The 12,058-nt window shown below is 51.0% G+C and overlaps 1 protein-coding gene across 1 annotated transcript in view; it reads right to left on the minus strand.

Annotated features, from left to right (window-relative positions):
• The window catches only part of LOC145394186 (uncharacterized), a 109,253-nt gene that overhangs the window by 80,443 nt on the left and 16,752 nt on the right, over nucleotides 1–12,058 (minus strand). The window contains exon 2 of the mRNA XM_080268171.1: nucleotides 2,382–2,659. Coding sequence (XP_080124297.1) covers nucleotides 2,382–2,621 — 240 coding nt within the window. The 5' untranslated portion in view covers nucleotides 2,622–2,659. The remainder of the gene's footprint in view (nucleotides 1–2,381; nucleotides 2,660–12,058) is intronic.

The raw sequence follows: 12,058 nt of genomic DNA on the forward strand, positions 1-12,058 counted from the left end.
ATTGCTTAAGTGAATGGAGTGGGGTGGTGTTGGGAAGAACTTAGAACCTCTCAGCATGAGGTGGGGGTGCTCCCTTCTCAACACGACAAATGAGCTCCAAACGTTGACTGTATGACAACAGCGGCTGCTTCTTGATGCCATACTGCTTAGAGCGCTTCATCAGGGGTTCGGGAGGGACCATGGAAGGTAGGAGGCGGGGGGGAAGGTGCACAAAAAAAGGCAGGTAGCTCTCGTACTCCACGGCGATGGTCTGTAGTGTGCAGACTGGCGGGATGAACAACAACAACGTTGCAGCATTAGTATGCACACTTGCCACCAGGGACGAGTGATGATTGGTTGTTGGGTCGCGATTTTCAAATTGAATGCCGCGGTTTACGATTCTCCTCGGAAAAGGCCCATTTCGGTGACTAGGTCTGCGATTTTCGTGACTTAACAGCGATTTAAGGGTGCCGGCAGTCTGACAGCCACTTAGCCGTGATTTACGAATCCGTGATTTATAAACACGCGATTTACAAGGATTGAGTGTACATATATATATATACAGTATATTCTCTCTGGTATATACCAGATACATATATATGTACGTATACTGTATACCATATACAGTATAGGAAACATTATTTACAGGTAAGTGGGAAAAGCTGGATGAAATAGAAGAAGCAAAATTTGTAATAAATAAATAAGACACAAGGAAGTGAGCATGGAAATGAAAAAGTTACTACAGCATGTGACAATATTGTGATACCAACTCTAATGTATGGAAGTGATGCCTGGACCTTGTTAGAGGGACAGAAGTCAAGAGTGAGATCAGTAGAAATGAGTTATTTGAGAGGGGCATGTGGAGTCACTTGGCGAGACAGACTGACAAATAAGCAAGTGAAGGAACGTTGTGGTGTTGATGTGGATGTGATAGGAAGCATTAGGAGATATACACTGAGGTGGTTTGGCTATATGGAGAGGATGGAGTGAGAGACTGATGAGGAGAATGTATGTGAGGTGGACAGGGGAGAGAGGGAGGGGGAGGCCAAGGATGAGATGGAGGGATGGAGTGGAGGGGTATATGAGAGAGGAGGATGTGAGCTGGGAGCAGGGCAGTGAAATGGCAGGGGACAGAGGACATGGGGGCAATTTGTTTGTGGCCACCCCTTACAGGATTAAGGCATCTGACAATAGACAGATAGATAAAACTTGGAAAAAAAGAGAAAAAAGACAAAGGAGCTCAGTGGTCAAGGAAACAGCTACTTAAAGGGAAAAGAATAAAACCTAAGAGAAACAGGGGTGCATAGAAAAGGCAATACCCCAACTCTACTACTGATCTGAACTGAAATGAACCTACCAAACTATCCCTTAGGGTATGTAATTATATTTTTCCTTGTTTATTGATGAAGCCTCTTTATACTCAAAAACCCACTTCTGTACACCTTTACAAAGTAACTGAATCAGTTCAGAGGCTGGTAATTTTTTGTTTTTTTCCAAGATGTGGTCCACATGAATTATGAATGATTCTGTGGCTGTTTTTTTTCTTAAATATTACATACCTGTACTAGCCATTGTAGCAGGATTACGACTGTTTCTATGGCTGTTTTCTTTACTAACAAATACCTGTACTAGATACACTGGTAATTCTTTACCAAACGGGTACAGGAATTCCACCTACTATTAAAAAAACTCACAGTGTCAAGGTACAGTAAGTAATTTTGGTACACATGCAACACTGATAGTTAACTGTTGCATTGCGACTGCAAGAAGTGATTGGAAAAAAAGAAATATACCTATAAGGGACTATCAAAGGAAGCGGCCATGTCACCCGCAGCAGTGTTTACCAACAATATCTCTGACTGGCCGCACTGTTTACCATCCCTCCAATTGGACGGATCAGTGAATCCCATGTCAAAGGAATAGGAACTTAATGATTTAACCAAACCTACCGTAACCTAATTCAACCTAGCCTCACTTGCACTTGGCAGCCAGTTTTCAAATTTAAAAATGCATGCTAGGGACATTATATAAGGGGAGCTACTGGGAGAAGGTGGCACAATATTTACTCATTCCAAATCCTCATTTATAGCTGACAGAGGTGAATTTATAAAAATGCCCAGTACCTATGGTAAACCAGGAATAATAAGAAGCTAACTCGTGAAAGACTCTATAGAAAATATGGAAAGGCCGCATCTGTTTGGCAAAGAATTAATGATACATTTTTTAAGAACTCAGATACAATTATAATAATACATCCCAAGCAGCTGTATCTCGAGAACAATAAAAATTCAGGTCCCCCACAGCCAAATTCTGGCTGAGCATGATTGTAATGGGAATCTGAAACAACCCAAGCCCGTTATCTTGTAACGGTAACCTTGCTACAATACTTTCAGTTTACCCACCAGGCTGGGAAAGCAGGGATCTGACTGAGCTGACGAAAACCAGGAAGATGAGGATGAGGTTGAAGTGGAGCTGTTGGTCTCGTCCTCCTCACCCACAGCACTGCCATTTCGCGAGAACCACGAGCTGATCTTTGGAAGCTTTATGTCATTAATAGTCGTTGGAAGAAGTGGCTCCTTGGATTCTGACTTCCCATCTCCTCTAGATAAATACTCCTTCAGTTCTCTGTTTAAGTCTGTCATTTTTGTTTACGTGGCTACGTCATCGGTCACCCCGCCATCTATTGGCGGAATAAGGAACTTTTTCCTTTTACCCAAAGACGACCGGTCAAGACTACAGTATTTGTAATCTCACCAACTTTATTAACTTTTGAAATACTTTATATATAGGATATTACGGCGGTATGGCACTGTTTTTACCTGCGTCTGATGATGCTGTATGTGATTCTCTCTGAGTGTGATGTGAACGATATCCGGTTTGCATCTTATATACGTGTTTCCGTCTGTGGTTTTGCCTCCTACAAAAGTTTCAATCTTACCTGTGAAATATCCATCCCAACGGGAGACCCCGGTAGGGGTGGCGCAATACCCACCTCATAGAAGAGCCACGGGCAGGGTGGCGAATTAGCCACCCATAGGGGAGGCAACGGGGAGGCGCGTAGAGCGCGTAAGGGATCCGAGCCAGAAGGTCCTACGTTCCCCGCCACCATGCGCCCCTCTTCCTTTCGAACAAACCCAATGAGAGGTATGCAGTGCTGGTACACTATTTTCCAGCCAGACCAGCCCTCGCCAGGATCGGGGTGGGACTTGTATTAATACGGTCACAGGCAGCACTGCGACAATGGCCACCATCCGCATTGGGAAGGAAGAGACGGCCACCGTACGCTCTTCTGCTGCTACTCCTTGCAGGACCGTGGTGACGGCCACCATCCGCACTGGGAAGGAAAGGACAGCAATCGTATGGCCTTCGCCTGCAGCCACTCATGGGAACAGTAAAATGCGTGGCTTAAAGAACAGTGCCCCCGAGAAATACCATAGTACCCCTGACGACAGGGCAAGCCAAACACAGCCTAGTATGCCCGAAAATGCGCCGACACCCCCACACGGACCCCATGGGGTAGCTGCCACCAGTCACCACCACTCCCGGCAACAGCGACATATGTCAGCCTGGGCCGTGCGCCCCTGTCATGCAGCCACCACACCGTCGCCACCGTAGGAGAAGGACACTACCTTCGTGGAGTGGAATTGTTGAGCCAGCTAGGGGTGGAGTTAGAAAAGACACTCCAGACGGCGCCCCTCTGGTAGAGACGATCTACGGTCGCTCCCATCCTCATGAGACGATCTATGGTCGCTCCGAAAGTGCTCCAGTAGAGACGATCTATGGTCGCTCCCATCCTCGTGAGACGATCTATGGTCGCTCCGAAAGTGTTCCGGTAGAGACGATCTATGGTCGCTCCGAAAGTGTTCCGGTAGAGACGATCTATGGTCGCTCCCATCCTCGTGAGACGATCTATGGTCGCTCCGAAAGTGTTCCGGTAGAGACGATCTATGGTCGCTCCCATCCTCGTGAGACGATCTATGGTCGCTCCGAAAGTGTTCCGGTAGAGACGCTCTATGGTCGCTCCCATCCTCGTGAGATGATCTATGGTCGCTCCAAAAGTGTTCCGGTAGAGACGATCTATGGTCGTTCCGAAAGTGCTCCGGTAGAGACAATCTATGGTCGCTCCGAAAGTGCTTCGCTAGAGACGATCTATGGTCACTCCGAAAGTGCTCCAGTAGAGACGATCTATGGTTGCTCCCATCCTCGTGAGACGATCGATGGTCGCTCCGAAAGTGTTCCGGTAGAGACGATCCATGGTCGCTCCCATCCTCGTGAGACGATCTATGGTCGCTCCGAGAGTGTCTTGGTAGAGACGACCTATGGTCGCTCCCTTCCTCGTGAGATGATCTATTGTCACTCCGAGGGTGTGCAGAGAGAGGTAAAGAGAGAGACGTCCCTACAGCAGGAGACTAGAGCCCAGGCTTCCTGTCCCAGAGTGACCCAGACAGGCCTCACAGCCTCCCCTGGTCTCTGTTCCCTACGCCAGGCTCTGGAGCAGACGCACCTGATGGACCCCAGTGGAAGTCGCTGCCGCAGCCCTCCCCTGTCGGCGCCCCTAGACGCTGGAGACCGCAGCCCACAGTCTCTCCCGGTTCTCCCCAGGACACCCAGGTGTGATCTCTCTACGCCCCCATGACGTCGGGACTCATCACAGAGGTTCCTGGAGCTATTCGGCCCCAGTCCCGAGGGCCACACGCCTGAGCCAAGCCCGGAAGTCACAGGAAGCCCAGGACGCGAGAGGACGCCCTTACGAGTTATCCCGTGCCCTCTCGGCACGCCTCACATTGGCGGTGCCCCTAGCCCGGCAGGATCGCCGATGACATGTTCCTGCCTATCCCCCTGATGAATACGTGTGATATTGTAGCACGAGTGATTTAGGTTAAGTGTGATTTCCCCTAATGTAAGTATTGTGCAGTGATTTCATATAGTGAATATCAGGGTAAATCAGATCACAGTGAGAAGTTAAAGGACGAGAGTGTGGAACAAGATCTGATTGACTATACTTATGAGTGACATCCCTGTTATACAATTAATAAGCCTGTGCCGCCGAGAGATTTCCCTATAAGGACATACCCCCGTTACTGTGAAGGAATATTGTGAAAGGACGTATTAATGGTATTCTCTCCCTCCCCCACGCTACCCATAAATCTTGTTTATCACCCTCTCTCACTCCAATATCCCAAGTGAGTGTAAATCAAGAATAAAATCAATTGCCAAAGTCTTTTGGCTAGTGGAAACCATATAAACTTCACGGCTAATATCTGCCGCCCTCCAGTATTACCATAACTTTCCCATAGCCGTCACAAGTCACTCCCCGCACCTCCCCTATCTCCTCCTAGTGAGACTCAACCCCCCCTCCCGCGCCCCCGTGCACGCCTATATTTACTGCACTCCTGATACACTAGGATTGATTGTGTTGTCATTACTATCAGAGAAGCAAGTATCCTGCGAGATACACATATCCTAGATAAGGTTTTTATATTGCTATATATTGTGCTGTAATATCTGCTGATTTGTCCTGTGTCTGATTGTGGTAATATACGTGTAAAGGTTGTTGCCTAGAGTTTTTGTGTCCTGCCTCTCTTTATTGCACTAAGCTCCGGTCTCGAAAGAGGACCCCGCTCCACGTTAGGTGAAATAGGAACGAGGAGTCGAGCCTAATTTCACCTAGCATTACAAACAGCACCGAGGTGATGGCCACTGTCCGCACCAGGAAGGGGAGAACGGCCACCGTACATCTCCTGGCTGTGGCCCCAGAAAAGGGCAGAACTGCGGTGATGGCCACTGTCCACACCGGGAAGGAAGGGACGGCCACTGTACGCTCTTCGTCTGCCACCTCCTTAGGGAGCAGAGCTGTGGTGACAGCCACCGTCTGCAACCAGGAAGGATGGGACGGCCACCATATGCCCTTCGCCTGCTGTCTCAGGGTCACATGGAACCGCAACGACGGCCACCATATGCCCTTCGCCTGCTGTCTCAGGGTCACATGGAACCGCAACGACGGCCACTGTCTGTGTCGGGAATGGCCACCATACGTCTCTCGTCCACTGCCTTGGTGACTACTGCGACGGAGGAAGTCCTTTGCTCGCTTCACCACCCACCCAGAGGCCGAGCAGGACACCCTTCTCTCTTTCCCCCCACAGGTGCAGTTCCCTGGAGGAGCTGCAGCTGAAGGAACTCTGGTGAGGTCCTGTCGTAAGCATGGGAGTCAGTGCCCTGCAGCCAGTGCCTGGGCGATGCCCCTTACTGTCAGACTCCATGGGGAAGGGATGCCGCAGGCAGCTCCCGACAGCGACTCGACCCAAGAGAGACCACAGTCCTATGCCCAGAGGTACCCCCAGGACTCTGGGGCGTTACCTCTGCGGCCCCAGCAGCAGGCGGTCCTCCTCCAGGAGCAGGTGGAGGCAAGCATGCCTGCTTGCCTTGTTCGGCCCCAGTCCAGAGGGCTGCCTTCCCCACTAGGGAAGGGCCTCCCTCCATGCTGACCAGCAGCCCACTCTGGATGTCCCGGCCCTCGGCAGTAGTCTCGTGCCTCCTGCAGGAGGGCACACCTGACAAGATCCCTTCCACACCTGGGCGACACCTGGAAGCAGCCCAAGACCACAGCAGCCCGGGCCAGAGTCTACTAGTCCTATTGTGTCCCCTGACCTGACCAATGTATAATATTAATACTGTAATCTGCTCACTGTTGTAATTCAGGTAATATACATGCATGGTTGGTAGACCCGAGTTTTTATGCCCTGTTACTCTTGTTGTGTATTCTAAAACCAGTCTCGAAAGAGAACCCCCGTAGCTCGTGTTCAGAAGACGAGAAGTCGACCCTAGAACTCGTAGCATAACAATATATACAGGTATATATATATATATATATATATATATATATATATATATATATATATATATATATATATATATATATATATATATACGTTATTGTTATGCTATAGGTGTTTTAAGGTCGACTTCTCGTCCCTAAAGCACCTGGCGATTGAGCCAGGGTCCTCTTTCTAGACCGGAGCTAAAATATACAAGAAGAGCAGGACACAAAAACGCCAGGCAACATCGTTAAGCGTATATTAACCAAGTCACAACCTTTATACAATACAAATGAGAATAACGCTAAAATGCCCGCCGCCGGACCTCCCACCTCACCATCCCCCACCCCACCACCGGGCCGCCACCGCACCACCACCCCAGGAGGATACAACAGTGGGGTTAGTGACTCAGGTCAAGAGGGTCACCAGGACACTACTGTCCTGAGCCCGTGTTCCCCGCAACTGCCCCAACACCAGATGACCGGTGAAAGGCAACTACCTTGCGGGAGGGACAACCATCGTCAGAATAGGGGTGGGACTGAACTAGATTCAGTCCCAGGTAACACCGTATTGACGGCTATTGTTACACCCTCTAGGGCAGGAGGCCCAAGGCTATGGCCTAATAAAGTGTACCGGGGTAAGGCGACCCAAGGCTCCGGCCTTAGTACACCCCAGAGAGAGAGTTGCCCCAGTGCATCCCTCTCCTGCTGTTCTCTCCTACAGGAGCAACACCGCGCCGACGGTCCCTATATGTGGCGGGGAAGGAGCGGCCCCATACGCCCTTCAGTTGCTTCTTGTCGGGAAGATCAGCTCCCAGCTACAGCCAGAGTACGTACCAGGGTAAAGAGCCCCTGCTATCGTACGTGTAGCTTTTCCCTACTACGGGAGCAACACCATGCCAACGGTCCCTATACATGGCAGGGAAGGAGCGGCCCTGTACGCCCTTCAGTTGCTCCTTGTAAGATGGGTAGGCATCCAGTTCCGGCCGTGGCACGTACCAGAGTAGAGAAGCCCCTGAAGATAGCCTCAGTACGTACTGGAGAGAGTGTGGCCTCTGTGCCCCCTCACTCCAGCTTTTCCCATAATACGGGAGCAACGCCATGTTGACGGTCCCTATACGAGGCGGGGAAGGAGCGACCCTGTACGGCCTTCAGCTGCTCCTCGTGCGACGGGTAGGCTCACGGCCACAACCAACGTATGTACCAGGGTAAGGCGACCCAAGGCTCCGGCCTCAGGACGTACCGGAGAGGACACTGGCTACGTGAGTCCTTCTCCAGTCTCTTCCCCCTGTGGGAGCCCTTCGTCACCACCTGGGAATATAGCCCCGGAGGTGTCACTAGAGTGGTGGCAAGGCCCGATATCGGACCTACCTCCCACGCCTGGGAGATCCTTGTTCCTGCCCGAATCCCGAAGGAGAAACTGCCGGAGCCCAGCCCTGTCGGCGCCTCTCCCCCTAGGCGCCCGCAGTCCCAGGACCCCCAGGCCAGACCCACCAGTTCCCGACGAAGGCTATCCAGACTCCCTCACCCCACGGAGCCAGAGACGACAGGCCCGACTGCTCCAGCTGTTCAGCCCCAGTCCCGAGGGCCACCTCTCAGGTCGAGGTCCCCAGACAGGAGGGCCTCCCTACACCCCATCAACGAGTGTGACCCGGGCAGTGACTCCCCTGCGGGTAATCCCTTGCCCTCTGCAGGCCGGGTCCCCCTAGGGCTCTATCCTCACGCCCCTGTCACGGAGTGAACATTACCCAGGAGATACAGGTAAATAGTGACGCCCCTTGTGCCGAGAACCAATCAGGGGAAATAACAGTGAACAGTGACTAAGTGAAGACCAGTGCGAAACCAGCAACAATTACCATTAGCCCAAAAGAACTCAGTGCCCGGCAGGACAGAGAATGAACCTTAGAGTAATTATACGAGTTCCCCCAATAAAAGAACTTTCTGTGAACGAATAGAGACTAGGGTGCGTGGGCAGATTAAAAGCCTGTGTGTAAGTGTCGCCGCGACTAAGTGACTGTGTTAAGTGTCGCAATCCGCACCCTGTCTTATTTATGGTAGTATTTCCCCTACAGACTTCCAGTCTTGTTTATCCCCTTTGTGATCAGTTCAGTGTATATCCTGCCTATAAGTGACATATGGACAATAACATATATAATTCAAGACATCCCTGTATGTGCAATGTATTGTGTACTAAGTGTGACTGTATCTTGTGGTGCTGAAGGTTAACTCTGTGTCCCTGTTCCCCTGTATCTCAAATATCACTCTGTGTTGTATTGTAACGGTTAGAATTAAGGCAATAGATGTGTTAAGGTGTACTGCCTGGTTTTTATGTCCTGTTCCTTTGTGGGTGCTTTACTTCCGGTCCGGAAAGAGGACCCCGCATCAGTTGCTAGTGTTTTTAGGACGAGAAGTCGCCTTAAAAACACCAGCATAACAAACACACAATACACTATTTATAATTATTTGCTCTGGGTAGACTATAGGGTTCTGACTGGTTAATGAGTATCACGCAGGATGCTGGACGGACACTGTATAGCACAGGATATTCACTACATATACTGGGTTGGTTAGGTTGGAGGATCAGTCTGAGTGTCTTATTAGGTACGTCACAGTGACCCAGGTACAAATATAACACTGTCTTATGCCTGGGCACAAGAACTATACTGTAGTCACTTTTAGGAGCAGTCACTGTTACACTGAGCAGGGCGAGGGACTCTGGTTGCATTATGGGGACTGGATGAGTCCCAGGTGTCGACCAGGTGTTGGTGAGTCGTTGTCAGGTATTCCTTCACTCGAGGGCCACGGGACGATCCTCAGTGGTGATGTCGTCGGTCGGGGGCTATGGTCGGGTGTGGAGAGGGGCCCTTTACACAAAGGGCCTGTTGGAATGGTCTGGTCCTCCGAGCTTGAACCAAACAAGCTGAGCAGGTGCTCTTGCCTGTGCCTACTCAGGGGAGAGGGTTGCCTGGGGTTAGAGAGGGCGCACGGGGGAGTGGGGGCACCGCAGGGAGTCTGGCATCTGCGGTCTCCCTTCTGCTGGACTGCCGTCAGGGTAGGACTGTGGCGTCGCCTCGGGCAGGAGTCCATTAGGGGGTCGTCATCCTCGGGTGCCGGCTGAATGGCACGCTCCCAGGGGCAGCACGGGGCCATGCGACACTGTCTCCAGGCCAAGGGGATCCTTCTGAAGGCAGCCTTGGGGGAGGAGAGCAGGGGGAGGGCAGCCAGAGGCCGTTCGTCTCCTGCAGGCGTGGCAGGAGGCCGTCGCCAGTGCCCTGCAAGAGGAGTGATGTCCAGGCGAGGTGCGGGCGGAGGCCATCACTGGTGTCTTACTCCCGTGGGCAGCTACAGGAGGAGAGGGGACGTACCCGGTTCTCCCCAGAAGTGGCTGGAGGCCGTTGCTGGTTCCTGTAGGAGGGGAGGGGGGTGGAGCAGCACCTGAGTGGCTGGAGGCCATCTCTGGTTTGGAGATGCTGAGGTCATCTCCTTGTAATGAGCGGCTGAGACTGTCTCTTTTTGTGTGAGTGGCTGTGGCCGTCTCCTTTTAATGAGCAGCTGAGGCCGTCTCATTTTGTGTGAGCGGCAGAGGCCATCTCCCTCTTATGAGCGGCTGAGGCCGTCTCTTTTTGGTGTGTGGCTGAGGCCGTCACAGGGGTGCTGCTTGGGACTGAAGGTCTAGTCCCACCCCGAACCTGTCGAGGGCTACTCCAGTTGGGAGGTAGTTCTCCCAGACTGAAAACTTCCCGCTGGGCCTGTTGCAGGCAATACGGGCACGTGGCCATAGGGGACGTATGTCTCTCTAGCCAGGACGACTTGCGCTCCTTACCAGCCCCTCCGTAGTCTCCTCCTGGGATGGGGATCGCGACGTCTGTGTGGTGGCTTGCCACGGCGGGTATTTCAAGTATAAAGGTTTCATAATGTCAAACGCCCAAAGTGTGTGTTGGGGGGGGGGCGAGGGGAGCATGGGTTTCAGCGGAGGCGTCCAGTATTTTGACAGTTTAGATATGGTAACCCTAAAAATAGCTAGGCTACTGTCAGTTACAAAGAGTGACGCCTTCGTGTGGTGGCACTGATATAGCCGAACAGCTCCTCTGCCCTGTTATACAAATGTCTCTCAACTTCCTCCATATCCTTAAAAGTTGCTTGGTGCATGGACTGCCAGAGAAAGGCAACTTTAGCCTGTTAACGGTTAACCTCCTGTCACTCACAATCGCAAGTATCCCAGCCTAAAGTCACGTCCACACCAGTGCTTGCTGGAGCAGGCGAAAGTTTTGCAGCAGTGTTCGAAATGCGGACGGGGGGATTGGACCCCTCAGATACAATGAAGACCCGTGGAAATAGACAGTGCATGAGGACCCACCTTGGGTCATAAAAAGGCCCCTTCAAATAAAATGTGTTCATTATTGTTACTAGGGAGATATTTATTTTATATATAATGACCATTCATTAAGTGCATAAAAGCGTAATCTTTATCATTTTAATATTGAAAGTTAGGAGACACAGCAAATCACTTGCAGCCGTTAACGATGTTCATCACATGATTTTTAGTCACCTTGGCTTCGTTACCTCCACCATCGAAGTTATTCATTTATTTATTTATTTATATTTTATGTGTCCAACTCTGGGCATAGGCTTCACAGCCTGCCTCTAAGGCCCAGTCACAGTCTCTACACTGTGGGCCCAGTAGTCATCCTATGTTTGTCTGTTTGTCCACATGATATCTCCAAAATTTCTCAATGAATTTCAATGAAATTTTGTTGATGGGTGGGCTATGGGCCAAGAAAGAATTGATTAAATTTTGTGGCGGATCTGGATCTGGATCCGAAGTATTCCTCACAGTATCTCCAAAAGTTCTCAATGAATTTCAATGAAATTTTGTGGAAGGGTGGGTCATGGGCCGAAAAAGAAAAATAAATAAATAAATTCTGGGGCGGATCCAGATCCGAATCCGAAGTATTCCGCACACGTCCGTCAGCAGCAGGTGTCGTCCAGGGGCAGCCTGTAGGGTGTGGATCCCTGGGCTCGGGATGGGCCTTCGCCACAACTCCTCGATCTTCAATTCCTCTGGGGGCTGCACCTGTGAGGAGAGAGAAAGAGAGGGAGATGTCCCACTCGGCCTCCAGAGGGGTGGTGGGCCGAGCCAGGGACTTCCTTCAAAGGGGTAGTCGCAGGGGCTGTGGATGAAGAGTGTACAGTGGCCGACCCTTCCCCGGTGCATACAGTGGCCGTCACCGCAGTTCCATGAGCCCTAGAGACAACAGCTGAAGT

Source organism: Coenobita brevimanus, chromosome 26 (genome assembly GCF_032717465.1).
Source record: "Coenobita brevimanus isolate Jiangsu-jjx chromosome 26, ASM3271746v2, whole genome shotgun sequence".
NCBI classification, from domain to species: domain Eukaryota; kingdom Metazoa; phylum Arthropoda; class Malacostraca; order Decapoda; family Coenobitidae; genus Coenobita; species Coenobita brevimanus.